The 22,625-nt window shown below is 43.2% G+C and overlaps 1 protein-coding gene across 1 annotated transcript in view; it reads left to right on the top strand.

Annotated features, from left to right (window-relative positions):
- LMNB2 (lamin B2) overlaps positions 1-22,625 on the top strand; it is an 84,131-nt gene that overhangs the window by 7,559 nt on the left and 53,947 nt on the right. The window contains exon 2 of the mRNA XM_082270935.1: positions 1,440-1,576. Coding sequence (XP_082127061.1) covers positions 1,440-1,576 — 137 coding nt within the window. The remainder of the gene's footprint in view (positions 1-1,439; positions 1,577-22,625) is intronic.

Here is a 22,625-nt window from a genome sequence, read left to right as displayed (position 1 = left end):
TGTTTGATATTTATGTGCATTTGCTCTCTTTGGATTGTCTGTTATCATTTTTGCTCCTGGTGTAACCATACCTTGTTGGCACTGTTAATTTATAACTTGTTTTAAATTAATAAAACGTTTCTGTTAAAAAAAAAAAAAAAAAAAAAAAAAAAAAAACTGAACAGAATGGATGCAAAACGGATGTCAGCGGATGATCATCCGCAATCCCATAGACATTTATGTCTGTTTTTTCATCCACAAACGGATGGGATGAAAAACGGACATACGGACCGCCCGTGTGAAAGGACCCTAAGGCTCCGTTTCCACTGCCGCGGCTACAAAGTCGTGCTACTTCTAGCGTGACTTCGTAGCGAAAGTAAACTGCGGCTTTCAGTGCGACTTGTCCCTCATTATAGAGGGAAGTCGCACTGAAGCCAGCTCAAAAGTAGTGCACAAACTACTTTTGAAGTCGCGGCAGTGAAAACGGGCCTGATTGAAACGAATGGCTTTTGACTTGCTGTGCGACTTGACATGTGTCAAGTCGCATAGCAAGTCGCACTAGTGGAAACCGGCACTAATCCACCTCATGAGCTGTGACAAATAATATGCTCACCAGAAGTAGGCAGGTCAACAACACTCCCCTCACTAATTAATACAGGTGTGTGCTACTGGACCGATCACCAGGTAAAAACAGAGGAAAAAGGGCAAAGAAAACATATGCAGCCACCACATCTAATGAGTTGTAAGCTGTAGTATGACATTTTTGATTTTGGGTTTATTACCATTTTAAGTGCACATGTGCCCAGATCATGGACATTCAATTTGTTTTCTTATTTTAACAAACGGTAAAAGTGCATTAGAAACAACCCATCACTGACCTCCTTGGGGGTCTTTTATTGTGACCAATGATTCTACCAGAGTTCCAAAATGTGGGTTTCAGCTTAAAGCCTAACTCCAGGTTTTAGTGAAGTTAAAACTATTTGTTTTGGATCAAGCGTGTCCATGCAAACTATTTACTTCACTAACAGATGCATCGGCTGTGTGCACAGTGTAGCTTCAACTACATAAGTATACAGTGCTGTGTTTTTAGAAGTGGGGAAGGATTTTAGTAAAAATAAAATGCACATTTGATTGCCTTAGGGAAAATGTGGTGTGGTAGTTGAAAGGTTAAGAGCAAAGAATGTTGGATCATTCATTCATATTGGCATTTTTGCACAAACTTTGGTTCCCGGTGACTTGTTTCCTCTTGTGTGTTGCAAGGTTGGCATTCCATGGGTAAATAGGGGTGGTTTATGTTTGTATTACTTTTTTAAAACTTTAGGTTCCATGTTTTTTTTTTTTTTTTTTTTTTTTTTTTGTATAAACCACTCTTGCAATGTGTGCACATTACATACTGGTTACATATTGGTGCCCTTCATTACTATTTTTTTATTTTTTTTTTTTAAACTTTGATATTTTAGGTCAGTGTAATCAAAGACCTGTACGAGGCTGAGCTTGCTGATGCTCGAAAAGTTTTGGATGAAACGGCGAAACACAGAGCCAAGCTACAGATAGAGCTGGGAAAGTATCGGTCTGACTTTGATGAGCTAACGAAAAAGTATGTGTCTCCCCCCCTTTTTAATTTTTTTTCATTTGAGAAACTAGATTTCATGGTGTATGATGTTTATCATGTGGGTATTTAAAAGTGTACTCCAGACAAATCTAAACATGTAGCATGTTAGGGGGACTTGTGTTGATGGGCATTTGCACACTTGAGACAAATTTTGCAAACTCAAACAAGTCGTCTATGTGAATGCAATAACTGCTTGAAGCAGGTCAGGTGCACCCATCAATGTATTCTGAATAGTCTGAGATTGACGCATTGACACAGGCCTAATACATACAGGGAAAACTGCAAGATTTCCTAATTTTATTGTTGCCCTTGTCATTGCTTGAATAGACCAAACCACCCTATAATTCAAAATCTCAGATTACTAGTATATTGATGTTTTTGGATCTCTTAAATCTATGATGTTTTGTTAAACTGAATATTCCCATCTCTTTGTTTTTAAATCGGCCAGTATGCTGGTGACAATTAGTTGATGACCATGTAAACCTATTTTTATTCCTTTTCTTGTGTTTTTTTTCTGCCTTGTAATGTCCTCGATGAATTCTGTAACCTCTCCTTTTCCTTCTTTTTCCATTGTGGTTTATGTGCATTGCTCTATGTACACTACCCATCCCATAGTTTATATTCCCTAGCCCACCTCAGGAAAGAGCAAGATAGTTTGGCTACATTCCTACATACAGTGGGACCATTGAGAACAAATGTAACCACCCTCTAACAAATGGTTTTCTAACTGGGAAATGCATACTTTGATAACATTTTTTTTTTTTTAAGAGGATGCACCTGTCTTTAATGCGGGACTTAATCTAAAAAGTTTGTCACCCTGTCCTTTGAGCTATCCTTTGCACCTCTGGTATTCCCAAGGAAGGGGGGTGAGAGTTCTGCATTTGATATTCTAGGCCTACATACCTGCTGCGGCCATTATGAAGAGGTGGTTCATTTTTGGGGCCTTTAGAGCCCATTCACACTGATCCGACTTGGACCGCGACTTGTCAGCCTGACAAGTCGCGGTCTGTCGCGCTCCCATTGTTCGGTACAGGAACGGTTCTAATAGGAGTGACATAAGTCGCTCCGACTTAGAAAAAGGGTACTGTACTACTTCGGGGCGACCTGGAGTGACTTGCATAGACATTCATTTTATGAAGTCCGTGCAATTCGCGCCGAAGTCACAGTGCACGCGACTTCACGGGTAGCCCCCTAAGTCGTGCCGCTGCAGTGTGAACCGGCACTTGTTGGCTAAGGCATTTGTCTACACCGTGTGTATTTTTGTTTGTTTTTTTTTTTTTTTCTTGGGTAGGGGGTTCAAAAACATTGTTTTCAGAAAAGTAAAAACGTACATTGCGTGTTCAACTGTTGAAAAATTTGTCCTGTACATAATTTTTATACTGTATTAATTATAGGGATGGCATAAAGAGAAAACATAGCTAGACTAAGTGGTTCCCATCGCTGATTTTAGAAAAGGGATAAGGCGAGGGAGGGAATAGGTCAGCAAAGAAGGTACACATACAGCTACACATAGTTTGAGTCTCCCTTATCCCCAGAGGAGGTATACAGCCTGTTTTTAAAGGGTAACTCCACTTTCGTGGGGAAAAAAAAATTGCAAATAAAGAAAAAAATAATATAGCATATACAAATGCGATACCATTGTAGTTGAATGTTATTAAAATTATTCTTTCCTTTATTAATCTGCAGCCGCTGTATTTTTCTGAAAATGCAATGCAATATGGCTATCCCCTGCAACAGAAATGTAGATTTCCTCATTAGTGCTCTGCAGCTGCACAGCTGATTGACAATCATGAAACCCACTAAACTCAGAGGCACAGAGGAACAAACCGTGATTTCTTTCTGCAGCAAAGGTTATAATCCTTGCAATATATATATATATATATATATATAGAGATCACACAGAGGGGAATGTGTTAACATTCCGGTAGATTGTATCCGGTTATCTGAACTGTTGGATTTGGGCACTAAACAACCTATGAAGACTGAGCTTGGCTTGAGTTGGAATTTCCTGTTTGATCACCTTTAACTTTCACATGGTAAGCCTGGTCAAGGAATGTCCTCTTTCTCCCCCTAAAGTAATCACCAGACTGTACATCTGATTCTGATTTATGTCCGTGTAGCTGACTGCCATCTTGTGACTTGGGTGTGGAATGTATAGATTATTTTTTTTTTTTTTCTTTTTTCTCTATTGGAGCAAAAATATATTTAAAAATATTTTACTTTCAAAGAGTTTATTAAAGATTTTACACAAAGTTTACAATCAGTACGAAAAACAATACCAGTTCTGACAACATGGGACTGGACAATAAAACATATGTCAATATCAAACATCAGAGATTCTGTCCCTCATCTTAACGTCTTTGACGACAAAATGTTTAATAGTAGGCAATAAAAAAAACGGAGATATCAGAAATAAAGCTTACACAATACTGACTATTCCTCTGACAGGCAGTATATTACAAACCCTTCCAGATTTCTAGTCCCTGGAGCAGTCCCATATCCCGAAGAACAGGGATAGAAATGGGAATGGAAAAAAAGAAGGGTAAAGAGGATCAGACTAGAAAGAAAAAGGAGAAAAAGAGTATGGTCCATCGTGAAGTCGGAGCGAGAAATTAGTTGCCCCCCCCATTCCAATAGGAGCAATTGGTTTAACCCTCCAGAGAGACCTGCATATAAATCGGCCCAAGGCTCCCATATTTCTTGAAACGTATGGACTGTGTCTTTCAGGATACTCACAATATTCTCATGTATCATAATCCATGTAATTTTCCTCTTCGCCTGTACTAGAGATATGGTGGGTCGCATCCAGGATTTAGCTGCCATCAACTTGGCGCCCAGGAAAATAAAGAAAATCAAACACTGTAAATACTTAGGTAGGCCAGGGACTGGGGCGTTAAGAAGAGCCATCCATGGAGTCCGGGGCACCGACTGTCCCGTCATCCTCTGGATCAGGGAGAAATACCATTCCAGAAGCCACGGATCATAGGGCACACCCACCAAATATGACACATCGACCCCCATTATCTGGCAATCTCAAAAACACAAGGGCGACACCGAAGGGTACATTCTGGCAAACCTAGTCGGCACCAAGTACCAACAGGTGAGCACCTTTTTAAATTAGTCTCAATCAGTGCAACATTCATAATGCCCCCATATGATCTCAGGAAGCATGTGTGCCACGACTCTGTGTCTCTAACCTCACCCAGGTCCACGTTCCAGTCCACCATATAGGGGAACCTAGGAGGAGGACCCAGTAACAGCCCATAAATGAGAGAGAACCCTCCCACTCCTGCCAATCCGCATCCTGCACACACCACTTTTCGTAGGGGGTCACTTGGTAAAGGGAGTGAAGGAAATGTGAAATTTTCAAAAAAACTGAAATTCTCTCCGAGCCGGGCATTTCAAGAACTTCCCTACAATGGGTGAGAGTGAAGGGCCCCCTATGGGTAAAGAACTGTACCGTCTGTAGAGACCCTTGTCCACCCCCATTTTAAATGCCCCAATATCTAGCCCTCGAGGGAGATCTGGATGAGCTAGCGGTTTGAACGGGAAGACCAGATGACTGCTAGAGCACACTTTGTCCCACAGCCCCACTAAAAAAGACAGCGTAGGTGCCAAGACAGGAGGTCTACACTTTGGGTGGCACCACAAAAGGTAATCCAGTGTATAGCCCGGAGTTGCTATTCTCTCCATGTACACCCAATCTGGTTTAGTATAACATGAGTAAACTACTGATAATTGCGTAATATGGACCGCTTGATGGTATCTAAACAAATCGGGTAACCCCAAGCCACCTTGAGTCTTTGGATAAAGTAAAAAATTTTTTTTTTCCCAAACCGGTGTCTCCCTTGCCCCAAACCTATTTTATCTTTGCCTGAAGCCAGTGAAGCACTATACGAGGTATTGGGACAGTCGGGGACCTAAAAAAGTAGAGAAGGACAGATTATGAAGAGACCACAGTTGGAGGTCCGTTTCCAACTTTTGGATGAGAGGGGGATAATTCTGTTTGTATAAAGAGTCGTTATGAGCTGTCCTCTGAATTCCCAGATACGGGATACTTGCAGGATTCCAAGAAAAATGCGGTCTACCACCTCAGGCACTGAGACATTCAGCACCAGAGGTTTCACCACATTAACCTCCAGTCCCGATACTCTACCAAAATCCTTCAGCAATCTGAACACCTTTAGGGGTTGTAGTCGTAGGGCAGGTCAAGAATAAGAGAAGTTTGTCGGAAAACAAAACACCTTAATGTTCCATGTTCCTGGTCCCTGCAATGCACCCCCCCCCCCCCATGCTAGGGTCCGATCTAATAGCTACTGCCAGAGTTTCAATAGCGATCGCAAAAACTAAAGGAGATAATCGGCAGCCCTGCCTGGTACCCCGCGCGATGGAGAGGTTCAGAATATTTATTGGCCCTGGAGACAAGCCTGGGCTTGTGGAAAGGAGTATAAAGCCCGCAGAATAGTAAGGAACTGTGGTCCAAACCCCCAGGCCTCCAAGACCTGTAATATGTAGGACCAGGAAACCACGTTGAAGGCCTTCTGCAAATCCATGGATAACAGGAACCCCTCCTGAGCCGGACCCCTGTCCCATTTGGATCTAAGCAGGGTTATTATGCCAATGTCCCAACGAATCTGGTCAGGTCCCTGTCGCCCTGGGATTAACCCCACCTGATCCCTATATACATACAATGCAATGAAAGATGCCAGACGGTTAGCCAAGATTTTAGTCAGGAGCTTTAGACCATTTAATAATTAGGGAGATGGGTTAGTGTGCCCTGAGGACCGGAGTTGAGAAACATAGACTTCCTGTTCTGTAATAGGGGCCTCCAGTTGGGCACTATGAGCAGTAGTCAACTTTAGGCAAAGGAATATCCCTAATGAAGGACTCCATCACCTCTGAGGATACAGAGGAGTCTGACCTGTACAGTCGGGCATAATATTCCCTGAATTCTGCCATAATTTTTTTGTGGGTTTTGGGTATAACACCCCCCCCCCCCCCCCCAATCTGAGCGCAACTTCGGTAGTGCATGGGAGCAGTCCCTAGGGGTCAATTTAGATGCCAGCATAGGCCCAATTCTATCCCGTTGGAAGTAGTTGGTCTACGTTTATGCGCTTTACATAATTCTCGTAAATCAGAGTCAAGTCTTGCCAGTCTTGTATCGCTCGTTCCAGCTCAGTGCACCGTACCAGGTCACTGAGTAGATTAATTTAATATCCACCTAAAATAGCCCGACCGGATGATGGGCATTGAGAGTATTAAATGGACCATGGAATGATCCGACCAGGACGTGTCTTTGATCTTGAGTTTTTTTGTATCAGATGTGTACTTGGATTAGATGTAAAGATATGGTCAATTCTGGCATATATAGCATGGGGCGCAGTGAAGTGTGTGTGTAATCCCTACCCGTCGGATGGGTCTCCCGCCAAGCATCCACCAGGCCAATTGAGGGAAGAAACATTTTGAACCATACAATGAATGAAATCTATATAAGGTGGCTACAGTGTTGAAAGTGCAAAAAAGTGCTTCCAACGTGCAGTGGATATGTGCAAATATGCAATGGTTTCCAAGGTGCATAGATTAAGATAAATGTGCAAAATAAGGTATCCAGGTATCTTAATTAAACATTTACATATATTATTCCATTATTTTATAGAACACTGTGCACTAATTATGCAATGCGCAATGCATTCCAAAGTGCTCAAAGTAAATGCTCAAAGTAAATGTGTAGATGTGTTTAAATTCTTTCATATCAATAACCAAAAATTTTTAGGATAAATTTAAGTGCAAAGTACAAAAAAAGTTTATTTATTTAAACCAAACAGGGTTGTGGTCTCCTCATTCCCTCATAAAGTGATCTGTGCTTCAAAAAAGGTGCTGATATGTGGTTATATTATGCTCCTCCACCTTGGTAAGTATTGGCCACTTACCAGAGTTATTCAGGCCCCCAGGACCTACAGAGCTGAAAATATGGCACCTAGGCTACCAGGTAATGAGGTTTGGATCAGTTGGGTGTAATAAGGCCTGTCATATAAAGTTCACCCCTATGGAATGAATGCTTAGGGATATTAAACACACACGTTTCATTGTGCAGATGTATTTAATAGGTAAAGGTGCATGGTACAATGAAAGTACATAAAACTTACATTTGGTAGTGCTTCTAGTAGCACTAACTATGAAGGGTTTCTGTGGAGCAGTCAGGAAACGTCGCTCGTAGCGTGTGTTCCACCTAGCCGGAAATGATGTGACCGTAAGTGATGCCGCTCGAGTTTAACCACAATGCATTTCGCTGTGTATTGGGTCTTCAGGAAGCCTGGCTAGACACAGACTTGCCCTGGCAGGCCTTTTAAAGCGGAGTTCCACCCAAAAGTGGAACTTCCGCTTTAGAGTCCTGACCCCCTGACATGCCACATTTGGCATGTCATTTTTTGGGGGGGGGGGGGGGATGAAGCGGGTACCTAGTTATGACAGGTACCCGCTCCCACTTCCGCTCGGAGCGCCGCGGCGCCCTGAACGGAAGTTCTCCTCTCCCCCTCCCTCCCTGCAATCTTCTGGGACACGTCAGAGGTCCCAGAAGATTGCCGGCCAATCAAGACGCGCAGCGCGACTCGCGCATGCGCAGTGGGTACCCGGCTGTGAAGCCGCAAACTGTCACAGCCGGGTGCCCACAGCAGTGATGCCGGCGCCGAGGGAGAGGATCGAGGCTTCGGGCGGCCGCATCGCTGGACCGTTGGACAGGTGAGTGAATGGCTGGAACTCCGCTTTAAGGCCTGCATTGGAAGGCCTAGATTTATCTAACACCAAATTGAGGGCGAGATTAGAGTCCCCACCAAACGCCACCACCCCCCTCAACGTGCGAAACAAGTTCTTTGAACACTGCTGAGAAATGGGAAAGTTGGCCCTGATTAGGGGCATAATAGGATAAGAAAGAAAAGAGCTGCCCCTCAATAGTACCCTTCAAAAACAAAAACCAACCCTCTGGGTCTCCGGGTTTCTTGTGTGGGGACAAAAGCTATTGTTTTGAGAAGAGAATGGTGACTCCCCTAGTCTTGTCTTCTGCTAGATAGAAAAACCACATCAGCCCACTGTGAGTGGTAATATTGAAGGGCCTTGCAGCGTTTTACAGGGGAGTTCAATCCCTGAGTGTTGTGGCTAAAAATTTGCAAAACCGAATGATTAACAGGGGCCATAGATGCAGATCAGTGGGGAAGAGCACCCTGTCCACCCACAGGCTTTCACTCACTGCATCAGGGCAAAACTATGACGGGAGACCTATCGGAGAACCCCCGACTCCTCCATAACTCTCACCACTTTTCAGAATGTCCGACTCCAGACTGGACCTAGGAAAATTAATGGAAAATGAGGAAGAGAAGAGGATAGCAAAGACAAACAAGGAAGGAGTAAGCGAGGAGTTAGTGGGGATCGGCCCATACCCACTGCTCGCACACAAACTTTTCGTGGTCATCAAATAGACCACAACCCAGGCCAAAGCACCAAATTGCAGACCATCAGGCCAGGTGGAGGCACATGTCACCCCCAAACCAGCCTTTTCATCACCAACTTATGCCAAGAAAACCTCCCAATAGCACAGTAATTTTTTTTTTTTTTTTTAAACCGAGTCCTGAGACCTGACTAGCAGGGGTCCCCACAGCCAATCTCCCTCACAGGTCCCCTGAGATCCCTGACAAGGTCATCTGGAATAGAGAAAATTAGTCCCACTGAGTATCGCCACAAAATGACAACTCGTAGCCATCAGAAGAGATGGTCAAGGTGGTGGTGAGTCCCTAGAACAGCGAGATCTTGACTCCCTCCAACAGAAGTGAGCTGGGTGTGGAGGAGAGGGCCTTTTTTAGCTTGACCCTTCCCCATGGAAGTGGGGGGCTCAAGATTGATGACCCCCCCCCCCCCCCCCAGCTGAAGTAAAAGCTGCCGCCGAGGTCGAGAAGGAGTGAGATTTATTCTGCATAGTAAAATATTGTCTGAACGGGAATGACCAGTGGTATTTCACCCCCTTTTTTTTTTTTAGAAAGGTCCGGCAGGAGGGGCTTGAGGGCTCTTCTCCTTTTGGATAGTGTATGGAGACAAGTCAGAAATCAGAACTTTCCCTGGATGGAGATGGTAGGAAAGGCTTGGGGATGGAGATGGTAGGAGAGGCTCAGGAACACTTCATCACCGCTTCCTTGACCTTGTAATAGTGTGGCTTCCCAATGATGTCCCGGGGCAGACCATCCGAGCTAGGCGACTGCAGAGCTCTGTGCGCTCTATCCACCTCCAACTGATTTTCAGGGAGGGTGGGTAGAAAATCCCTCATGAAAGCATGGACCACTGCTGCAGTGTAAACTTATACCTCCTTGAGTGATTCTCCAGGTCATCAGTCTTGGCCATTGCTACATCCAGTTGCTCTTGTATGGATTGAATGCAGTTAGTATTCTGGTTTGTCTAAGGTGGTACAGTACTTGGGGTCCCTGCAGACATATCCCTGCACTTTCTGCTGTCAGTTTGGTTTAAAGGGTTTCCCTGCAGACCGCGGCGATCTGTGGTGGATACTGCGATCGGCGTTCTTAAAACGACAGTACATAGTTTTTTTTTTCAAAATTGCAATATGGAGTTCCAAACGGTGAAATCACCCTCAGACCCACTCTGTGCGAATCCCAGACAGTCCGGATCGCAGTCGCTGGCCACGATTTCGGCAGCCCTGGAAAGCCTGGCGATCTTAAGTTGATTTAGTCATGAAAAAGGTTGATAGCTGAAAATGGCCACTGCCTTCTCCTTCTATGGAGGTGTCCTCTGATTTAGAGGCTGATGGGGTCCCCCCGGACGCCCCTCTACCTGAGGGGTCAAATGTTGAAGAGGACCTGTTGTCTTCAGCTGCAGCGCCGGAACGCGCCTTAGTGGAAGCCCTGATTTTTTTTTTTTTTTTTTTTTTTTGTGCATGATACTCTAAAATTGGCTGATGAGCGCACGCTGACAGGGACGCGGGTGGCTTTCGGCTCTGGTTTCAAAAGCTGACAGGGTTTTCCCTTGTCCTGACACCTTTCATGATATTGTGAATGACCAATGGCGGCACGTTAAGCACGTGTTAGTGATGCCTAAATGCTGAAAAGGTCTCCCAACCGTTGGATGGTGCCACCTAAAGTGGACCAACCTGGTTCCAGATTGAACAAATCTACCCTTGTGCCTGTGGAGGATTCCCCAGTTTTTACGGATCCAGTGGACAGGCGGGTGGAATCCCTGTCCCGCCATCTTCATGTGCTGGCGGGTTCCAATTTGAAACCGTTTTTTGTGTCTGTGTTGGTGTCAGACGGTGACTGAATGGATTAGGGGTGTGCGGGAGTCCTTTGACCCCCAAGACTGTTCCTCCGGAACAGCTGGAACTGTTGGACCAGGTGATCCAGGTTCTGGTGTTCCTGTGTGATGTATCTATGGATGTGGCTCCCCTGGTGGCCAGGGTCTCGGCCGTGGGCATTTCTTTTAAGGCGTATGGTTTGGTTGAAGAGCTGGTCGGCTGACCAAGCTTCTAAGAAAGCCCTAGCTGATCTCCCCTTTTCTGGGAGACTGGTTGTTTGGCGACACATTGGATGAGTTAAACAAGGGCCTGACTGGAGAGAAGAGTACTCTTCTTTCTCAATCCTCCCAAGAGTAGCACTCCCTGTACGAAGCGGAGTCCCTCCTTTTCTGCTCAGAAGTGTTTTTTTTTTTTTTTTTTTTTCGTGCCTCGGGGGCACAAGAGAAAGGTAAGCTGTTCAGTACTAAGAATCCCTGGGGCAAGGCCAGCCAGTCAGGTGCTGCAGACAAGTCCTCTTTGGCATGAAGGGGCGCCCTCACCCGTCTCAGGGATTGGGGTGGGGTGGGGGGATGTCTGCGCTTCTTTCAGGAATCCTGGACTTCCTTCATTCAGGACGATTGAGTTTGCAAACTGGTTTGCTCGGGTACAAGTTCGAATTCTGGTCCTGGCCAGGAGACAGGTTCTTTCAGTCGAATCTTCACCTGTCTCCAGAGAGTTTGAAGGATCTGCGGGAGGCTGTGACAGATATCCTGGCTCAAGGGGTGATTGTGCCAGTTCCTCCGCAGGAACGCTCTCAAGGTTTCGATTTAACCCTGTTCACTGTGCCCAGAAAGGAGGGCAAAGTGCGTCCAATCCTAAACCCCCAAGGCTCTGAACTGCTTTGGAGGGTGCAGAAGTTTTGAACGGAGTCCATTCAGTGGTGGCATTGAATCGGGGGGATTTTCTGGCTTCCATCGATCTCAAAGATGTGTATCTTCTTGTCCCCATATTCGAGGGACACCAGTGATTTTTTTTCTCTGCTTTGCTTTGGCAGAAGAGCACTTTCAATTTGTGGCATTAACCTTTTGGTTTCCCCTTCGGCTCTCAGACCAAGGTCCTTGCCCCCCGTGCTATCCTTATGTCAGCGAGGTATCTCCATTGTGTGGGATATCTGGACAATCTCCTGTTGCGAGCAGTCTCCCATTCGGATCTGCTGGACAACATTTCTATCACCATTCAGACCCTTCAAGAATTCGGGTGGACGATCAATGTCACCAAATCTGCCCTGACACCCTCCGTGCGGATCACTTATCTGGGGCTGATCCTCGACTCTGCTCTGGTGAGGGTCTTCCTTCACTTGGACAAGCTACAGAAGTTGCAAAGAGCAGTCCAGTTGCTCTCCCAGCTGAAGCATAGTAGAAGTTGGGTGATGCAGCAGGGCAATGACCCTAAAGCCTCGTACACACGCACAGGTTGTTGGCCGATCGATCGGCCGTCTTTTGTCCAGTGTTTGTTGGTTGAAATGTGCTCTAAACTTGCACTGGACTTTTGTTGGCCAACAAAAAACCAACTTCAGAAGTGATGTCATGTGATGGTTGACTTTCCGTTTGTTTTTTTTCTTCTCTGAGCATGCCCAGTCTTGCTCATCTGATTTTTGTCTGCCGAAATCTGTACTGACTGAGGAACAATCGGCCGTTCTGTTGTTGGCCAACAAAAATTTTATAGCATGCACACCAGAATTTTTTTCGGCCGAAAAGTAGCAGTTGGTTGTCGGAAGCATCATACTAACAAGCCTACAATCGGACGTTGGCCGACAATTTGCGGCCAACAATCTGTGCGTGTGTACGGGGCTTAAGCATTGAAGTAAATCCACCACAGACTTGCTTGTGAAAACGTAAATGGGCCTTTTGGCCTTAACTCCTTAGAGATGCTGTGGAATGACCTTGAGGGCCATTTGCCCCCAAATCCTCCAAATGTGTGGTTTATTGAGCTGAAGCAGTTTTGTAAAGAGGAATGGTCAAAAATTCCTCCTGAACGTTGTGCAAGTCTGATCCAGGGCTACCAAAATTGCTTGCTGGAAGTCATTGCTGCCAAAGGAAGTTCGACCAGCTATTCAGGCCAAGAGTTCACTTACTTTTTCCTCCAGAACTGTTTATCAGCTTATGCACATTGTGTTTATCAATTGTGACTTAGATGAGGGTTAGATCACCTTTTTGATGGCAAATTGCTGCAGAAAACGAGTTACTTCTCAGGGGTTGACATACTTTTCCTTTACTGTAAGTATGTATTTAGAAAACCTTTGCACATTATGTTTTATATAGACACGAGTTCTAATAAACAAAATACTTTTTATTATACAACATACTTTTTATTCACTCATCCTGGTCGCTGTAGCTCACCTAGTTTTCAAAATTGTCTTCATCCCATTGATAATGTTATCAGTGAAACCCCAAAACTTCTGCAGGTAAAAAGTGCAGAGCTTCCAGCCTGACCTAAATGATCTGGGCTGTTCTGACAGGCAAAGCTCTAACCCTCCATACAGTGTGGGAGCTTGCCAATAACTCCATCTATACACATCCTACTAAGCCAGCACTATTAGGGTCTACCTCACTGGCCAGTAGGAATGTGCAGGAAGGTAGAAGTAACTGGCAAGCCATCAGTTAGCAGTATAATTTTAAAGCTGATCTCTGGGCAGATATGAAAAGCACAAATGAATACATCTCTGTAATCTTTTATACATTTATTTTAAAAATGCAAGCTGTAAATTTTCCTTATCAACCTTTTGCAATCTGATGTACAGTCAGTATAGCAGAGCTCAGTGGACAAGGGAGAAGCAGCACAAGGCAAACACTGGCTGTATAACATGCAGATAAGATGAGAGCAGAGTAAGCATGAGGGGAACTCATCAGTGGTTCTTTTTCACTGTCAATTCAAAGGTGGAAGATCAGTAAGTGAAACTGCAGCAGAGAAACATCAGCTTCTTTCTAGAGCAGAGCTTTGTAAGGCTAAGGACTGGAGGGTCAGAAATGCAGATTTTGGCAGATAAAGCTGCTCCCATCTTTGTACTTTATCTCTGGATTTAGCTGTTCGCCTGAAGTTCAGTTTTCAATGTTTGTAATCTGCCTGCGTGCTGTCAGATGTTGTGTTGTAGCAGACTGATTGACCTTGGTTTGTATAATTTGACAACTGGTCACCACTAAGTAGTATACCTACATAGCTGCTAGTAAAATGCTGATCCTCATGGATGTTTAGTTCTTGCAGCTGTTGGATGGCTTATTGCACCACATGGTTCCTATAAAAGCATCTTTTTGTTTTCACACAGAAAAGCATTCTTAGGCAAACTTGACCAAGCAACAACTGGTAAGTTTGGAAAGAATGATTGTGTAGTTTTGTATATGTAGGTAGAATAATTATGTATTCCAAATCAAGCCTTTTTTTTTTTTTTTTTTTTTTTATAAGCAGTGATGTAACATGCCTATCTATGCCTTGCATGAAAAAAAAATTAACACATAAAACCTAGTGCTGTGCTTTTTCAATCATTTGTTCAGTTATGGCACCCTTTCAAATTGTGCACAGTCCTGGCGCTCACCAGTCCGGGGCTCATGCACACAAGGTGGAGTGTCCAAGCACTAGCGCTTTTTTTTTTTTTTTTTTTAAATGGGCTGCTCTATGCTCATGAAACATGCAGAAAAGATGCTGGCATGATTTTTCAATCCTGTCCCACCAAAACGCGTGGTACTGTGATTAAGTGGGCACAAACGTACATTCAATTGGTGGATGCGGAGGGGTTCTATTATGAATTAATAGCACTCTTACGCATCTGCAAAAAACTGCATTTTCGTTTGGTGCGGAAAAATGCACAATTTGACACGCAGTACCGCAGGCTTTGATTACCGCCCCCACCCACCATTTCTGCTCCCAGGACATGAGCAGCCTAGAGAGGAGGGTGAAGTAATCAAACCCTGTACAGTTACATCATGAAAGGGTTACTCTGTTAACTTTTTTGTACAGGAGGGCTAAAACAAATACTCAACGTAATCAATTGTAAAAATGGTTAACTATTTTCATTATTGATTAGTTGGTCAGCCAATTGGCCTTCACACAGAATGCATTATTTGTTTACATATCGGAAAATACAGTGCAGCACACACACAGCTCAGTACGCCATCCATACATGTCAATAGGTGCCCGAGAACTTTTAAATGTGAGAAGAATGCCTCGTGGGGAAATGTAGTTCTGGGCAGAAGGAAGTGGTTTGAAAGGCCGAAGTGCTTGTGGAATTTTTTTTTTTTCTTTCGTTCATTGATGGCCACAACTTCAGATCCTCATAACCGTTGGGTTATACTGCCTCCTACAGGAGTAGGGTGCTAGGCAGAAAAAGTCTGGCTACGCCCATGGGCAATGCCAGGGGGTATACTCCCTCTCTCTGCTGTAGACACTCAGTTTTTTTTTCTTTTTAGAAAGGTGTGTGTGTGTGTGTGTGTGTGTGTGTGTGTATGTATGTATGTGTGTGTGTGTGTGTGTGTGTGTGTGTGTGTGTATATATATATATATATATATATATATATATATATGTATATATATGTATATATATATATATATATATATATATATATATATATATATATATATATATATATATATGTATATATATATATATATATATGTATATGTGTATATATATATATATATATATATATATATATATGTATATATATGTATGTATGTATGTTGTAAGGGGGGATGGGTGCGCTGATAGTGCGTTGAAGCTGCTCCCGGTATTCAGTGCTTTTGAATATAGATAAATGTATATGTGGTGTGGGGTGCGCTAAACAACAAATAAATAATGAATATATAACATATATCTATGTGTGAACCAAATCAACAAAAGTAAATATATATAAAATATATCAATCTGTGAAGCCAATTAATAATGCAAATCCATTGGTGCATAAACATAAAAGTTCATAAGTGTCCATAAATATTTTGCAGGTGAGTAGAATTGTATTCTATCCGAATAATACGTGTATCCACCACCGAGTGAAATTCATCCTTACCAAACGGAAATAAATAAGGTGCAACTATATTTTCTTGTGCTGAAAAAATATCCAATCTCCTTGTGAACAAACACCACGTGTAAATCACCAAGAATTAGCCTCTTACCAGATGGTAATAGGTATGCACTTGTTCAGTGAAACCACCGCCTTGCTTCCTCTTTAAAATCCTGAAGTGGGATGTAGAACCGCTCTACCTTTCTTTCTCCACTAGATGGCAACGAGTACCAGCAAGAAACACAGCCTCATCCTTCTTTTCAAGCTCACAAATCCACCGTGTATTAAAGGAAAAAAGAGGGCTAATAGTGTATTACCCTTGAGATTTATTCAAAAAACAGTTGATAATGCACTTACAATTAGATGTCTTGTATTCAGCATAAACATAGGCATACGAATTCCTGCAAAGGCTTGCGGCCGGCTGCAGCACGGACCGCAAGTTGTGTGTGACGTGTGCGCCTCCTAATCTGACCGGTTTCTTCCCATAGGACTTCTACTGAGACAGGAGTACTGGCGCATCGTCACTTCTGCTTTATTTATACAGGTGGAAGCAGATTGTCTAACTTCCAGTGTCTGCAGAGCAGGTAGTATAAAACATCGATCCATAGCACATCCTGGTGACACAGGAAGTAAACACTTTACTTCCTGTCTGCAGAGCAAGTGTCTGCAGAGCAGGTATGCTTTGGAACTTCTGGCTGATAGCAATTTAAGGCAAATTACTTAAATATGGGTAACTTTCCTTGTGTTAAAAGGAATGTATAAAAACATACTTTATTATTTGTTAAAAACAAATGTATAAAAACATCGATCTATGGCACATCCTGGTGACACCGGAAGTAAACACTTTCCTTCCTGTCCTACAACACACTGCTTTAGGAGCGTAGTGGGAAAGGGGTGACACCCATACCTATTATAAGCCGACTGATAGGAACGGCTTTATAGCCCTGGACAGCTGTCACCATCCAGCCTGGCTCAGATCTGTACCCAAATCACAATTAAGAAGAGTCAGAAGGAATTGTACCGACAGCCAAGTATTCCGGAAACAAACTATGGTCCTGAAAGAAAAATTTCTGGAAAAAGGCTACAAACCAGAAGTGCTAGAGAAAGAAATTCAGACCCTGGAGTTAGTTGAGCAAAGAAGTTTGATACAACCTAAGAAAGTTCAGAACCCAGGAAAAACCAGTTCCAAGTTTGAATTTGCTTTTATTACGAGATTCTCACAAAACTACAAGTGGCTAAATCATGTATTCCGGAAACACTGGGGAGTCCTACAGAAAGATAAAATTTTAGGACCCATGCTACCAGAAGTTCCACCTATCATTTACAGGAAGGCACAGAACTTACGAGATCTGGTAGCCCCCAATCCCATTGATCCTCCTACCATCCCAAAATTTTTTCCTGATATGAAGGGCTTCTTTCCCTGCAGGAGTTGCAGAGTGTGTAAAGAAGCTCAAACTATCAGGACTAATAAATTTCATTCAACTGTGACAGGTAAAGAGTACCCCATTTCCTGCCATACGAAAGGGGTTGTATACCTTTTACAGTGTGAGTGCAATTACCAGTATGTTGGAAGAACCATACGTACTGCCGCCATACGTATTGGAGAACATCTGACCAACATACACAAAGCTTTTCCTGGGCATAGTGTATCCCAACACTTCGCCCAATGTCATAGAAAAAATCCCAAGAGGTTAAAAATCATTGTTATTGAGAAATATACACCACACTGGAGGGGGAGCAATCTGAGGAGGTCTATATCCAGGAGGGAAACCTTCTGGATATATGAGCTCGGCTGCTCCAGACCCCGGGGACTCAACATAGAGTGGGACATAAACGCACACATTAATAACTGTTGATCCCCACATATATTTTGTCAGGTTTTATATTTGTTATCTTTTAACATTTATTTTAAATTTGTATTGGAGCATATGGTTTAATATAGTTCAATACATTTTATTATACACATATTTCCGGTGTCACCCCTTTCCCACTACGCTCCTAAAGCAGTGTGTTGTAGGACAGGAAGGAAAGTGTTTACTTCCGGTGTCACCAGGATGTGCCATAGATCAATGTTTTTATACATTTGTTTTTAACAAATAATAAAGTATGTTTTTATACATTCCTTTTAACACAAGGAAAGTTACCCATATTTAAGTAATTTGCCTTAAATTGCTATCAGCCAGAAGTTCCAAAGCATACCTGCTCTGCAGACACTTGCTCTGCAGACAGGAAGTAAAGTGTTTGCTTCCTGTGCAGACAGGAAGTGAAGTGTTTACTTCCTGTGTCACCAGGATGTGCTATGGATCGATGTTTTATACTACCTGCTCTGCAGACACTGGAAGTTAGACGATCTGCTTCCACCTGTATAAATAAAGCGGAAGTGACGATGCGCCAGTACTCCTGTCTCAGTAGAAGTCCCATGGGAAGAAACCGGTCAGATTAGGAGGCGCACACGTCACACACAACTTGCGGTCCGTGCTGCAGCCGGCCGCAAGCCTTTGCAGGAATTCGTATGCCTATGTTTATGCTGAATACAAGACATCTAATTGTAAGTGCATTATCAACTGTTTTTTGAATAAATCTCAAGGGTAATACACTATTAGCCCTCTTTTTTCCTTTAACCGCTTCCATACAGAGCAGTTAGACACCCTTCCTGCCCAGACCAATTTTCAGCTTTCAGCACTCTCACACTTTGAATGACAATTGCTCAGTCATGCTGCACTATAACCAAACAAAATTTTTATCATTTTTTTCACACAAATAGAGCTTTCTTTTGGTGGTATTTGATCACAACTGGGGTTTTTTTTTTTCGTGATATATGCAAAAAAAGAGCAAAAATTTTGAAAAAAAACACTTTTTTTTAGTTTCAATTATGAAATTTTGCAAAAAATAAATTTTTCTTCATACATTTGGGCCAAAATGTATACTGCTACATGTCTCTGGTAAAATTAACCCAAATTAGTGTATATTATTTAGTCTGTGTGAAAGTTATTGAGTCTAGAAGCTATGGTACCAATTACTGAAAATTGATCACACCAGATGTACTGACTGCCTATCTCCTTTCTTGAGGCCCTGAAATGTCAGGACAGTACAAATACCGACCAAATGACCCCTTTTTGTAAAGTAGACAGTCCAAGGTATTTAGTAAGAGGCATGGTGAGTTTTTTGAAGTTGTAATTTTTTCCCACAATTCTTGGGAAAATGAAGAAAAAATTTTTTTTTTCTTTTTTTTTTCCCACAAAGTTGTCAATTTATAAGCTATTTCTAACACATAGCATGTACACAGCAAAAATTACACCCAAAAATACATTCTGCTACTCCTTCCGAGTATGGCGATACCACATGTGTGAGACTTTTACACAGCCTGGCCACAAAAAGAGACTCCACGTCCAAGAAGCACATTCAGGCGTTCTAGGAGCATAAATACACATAAAACTTTCTTACTACCTATCACACTTTTCAAGGCCCTAGAGCACCAATACAATGGAAAAGTCCACAAAATGACCCCATTTTGGAAAGCAAACACTCCAACGTATATTCTATGAGGCATTATGGGTCGTTTGAACATATCATTTTTTTCCACAGGTTTTTGGAAAATGTGGGAAAAAAATGAAAACTTTTTTTTTTTACACAAAGTTGTCAATTTATAGGATATTCCTAACACATAGCATGTACACAGCAAAAATGACACCCCAAAAAACATTCTGCCACTCCTCCTGAGTATGGCAATACCACATGTGTGAGACTTTTTCACAGCCTAGCCATATAGAGGGGCCGAACATCCAAGGAGCATCATCATGCATCCTAGCCACTTGCCTAGGCCTATTTTTGACATTTGGTGTTTACAAGCTAAAATCAGTTGTTTTGCTAGAAAACTGCTTAGAACCCCCAAACATTATATATTTTTTTTAGCAGAGACCCTAGAGAATAAAATGGAGATTATTGCACTATTTTTTATCACACCGTATTTGCGTAGCGGTCTTCCAAACGCAATTTTTTTGGAAAAAATTCACTTTTTTTAATTAAAAAATAAGAAACCAGTAAAGTTAGCCCAATTTTTTTCCATAATGTGAAAGATAATGTTACGCCGAGTAAATAGATACCCAACATGTCATGTTTCAAAATTGCGCACGCTCACGGAATGGTGACAAACTTTGGTACTTAAAAATCCCCATAGGCGACAATTTAAAAATTTCTACAGGTTGCCATCTTTGAGTTACAGAGAAGGTCTAGGGCTCAAATTATTCCCCTTGCTCTAACGATCGCGGCGATACCTCACATGTGTGGTTTGAACACCGTTTACATATGTGGGCGGGGTTTCTGTATGCATTCGCTTCTGCGCGCGAGCTAACGGGGACAGGGCGCTTTAATTTTTTTTTTTTTTTTTTTTTTTTTTTTTTTTTACTATTTATTTTATTTATTATTTTTTATTTTTACACCGTTATAAAAAAAAAAAAAAAATTGATAATTTTTATTTCTATTAAAAGAAATGTAAATATTCCTCGTAATAGAAATAGGCACGACAGGACCTCTTTTTTGTGAGATCTGGGGTCAAAAAGTCCTCAGATCTCACAAGTACACTAAAAGATAGAAAAAAAAAAAAAAATAATAATTATAATATAAAATGAAAAAAAAAAAAAAAAAGGACCTTTAAACCGGTTGCTAGGCAACAACATTTTCCGTAGCTCCGGTCCTCCAAGACCATAGAGTCAAGTGCCCTCACTCGACATCCTGTCTGTGAGGATTCGGGACCGGATCGTTTTCCCCGCTGCTGGCGGGTCCGGTAAGTGGGGAAAAGGACCGGAACGCGTCGGGAGGGGGGGGGGCGCCTCTTCCGCCATCCCGGAAGGGTGATCCCACGGCGAATCCGCCGCTGGGACCACCCTTATCGGAAAGCCAACCGTCCACCGTTTAAAAAAATACCAGGGTTATGGCAGCTATCTGCTACCATAACACCGGTATTTAGGTTTAAACGGACGACGTATATAAACCTTTTTGGACTTGGACATGGTGGCTGTATGAAGGGTGACAGGTACTCGGGTACTTTGTTGGGCAGGTGACAGGTACTCTGGTACTGATGAGCAGGTGGCAGGTACTCGGGTACTCCGATAGGCAGGTGACAGGTACTCGGGTACTCTGATGGGCAGGTGACAGGCAGGTGATAGGTACTGATGAGTAGTACTCACTGACTGATAGGTGATAGGTGATACTGTACTGATGGGTACTGATGATCAGTACTGATACGTGATAGGTACTGATGAGTACTGATGAGTAGTGATGGGTACTGATGAGCAGGCGGCAAGTACTTGGGTACTTCAGGCGTCAGGTACTCTGATGAGCAGGTGGAAGGTACTCGGGTACTCTGATGGGTAGGTGACAGGTACTCAGGTACTCTGATGACGGGTACTCCGTTGACAGGTACTCAAAGTACCCGTCATCAGAGTACCCGAGTACCCGTCATCAGAGTACCCGAGTACCCGTCATCAGAGTACCCGAGTACCCGTCATCAGAGTACCCGAGTACCCGTCATCAGAGTACCCGAGTACCTGTCACCAGCCCATCAGAGTACCCGAGTACCTGTCATCTGAGTACCTGATGACAGGTACTCGGGTACTTTGATGGGCTAGTGACAGGTGCTCTTTATTGGGGGGGGGGGGCAATCAGTGTGGTTGGGGTGCACTGTAGTTGGGAACTAGCTGTTACCACAATCTCCTCCTCACACAGGATCAGTGTGTGAGGAGGAGAACACGGTGACAGCTAGTTACCGTGTTCTCTGTTGACATTTGTGACCGGCTGTGATTGGACACAGCCGGTCACGTGGTAAAGAGCCAATTTCATTGGCTCTTTACCTAGATCGGGGATCGACTCTGTCCGAGGGACGAGCCTCGTCCCCGATCGCTGCTCTGCGCGCCCCCGGGGGCGCGCATTGCAGAGAGAACGAGCGGCTCGTGCTGGAGCCGCTCATGTGATCGGCTGTGATTGACACAGCCGATCACGTGGTAAACAGCCAATTTCTATTGGCTGTTTACCTTGATCAGTGATGGGCTATGTCCGAGGGACGAGCCTCATCCCTGATCGCGCCGCTGCGCGCCGCCGGGGGCGCGCAGTAGCAGCTAGAACGGGCCGACGTCATATGACGGCGGCCCGGATCTAGACAACCACTTTGCCGACGTCATTTTACATGACTCGGTAAGGAAGTGGTTAATACACGGTGGTTTTGTGAGCTTGTAAAGAAGGATGAGGCTGTTTCTTGCTGGTACTCGTTGCCATCTAGTGGAGAAAGAAAGGTAGAGCGGTTCTACATCCCACTTCAGGATTTTAAAGAGGAAGCAAGGCGGTGGTTTCACTGAACAAGTGCATACCTATTACCATCTGGTAAGAGGCTAATTCTTGGTGATTTACACGTGGTGTTTGTTCACAAGGAGATTGGATATTTTTTCAGCACAAGAAAATATAGTTGCACCTTATTTCCGTTTGGTAAGGATGAATTTCACTCGGTGGTGGATACACGTATTATTCGGATAGAATACAATTCTACTCACCTGCAAAATATTTATGGACACTTATGAACTTTTATGTTTATGCACCAATGGATTTGCATTATTAATTGGCTTCACAGATTGATATATGTTATATATATTTACTTTTGTTGATTTGGTTCACACACAGATATATGTTATATATTCATTATTTATTTGTTGTTTAGCGCACCCCACAC

The sequence above is a fragment of the Pelophylax lessonae genome (genome assembly GCF_965119305.1).
Source record: "Pelophylax lessonae genome assembly, chromosome: 1".
In the NCBI taxonomy this organism is placed as follows: Eukaryota; Metazoa; Chordata; class Amphibia; order Anura; family Ranidae; genus Pelophylax; species Pelophylax lessonae.
Note: the sequence above shows the minus strand (reverse complement) of the source record. Positions and strands in the feature narration are given on the sequence as shown.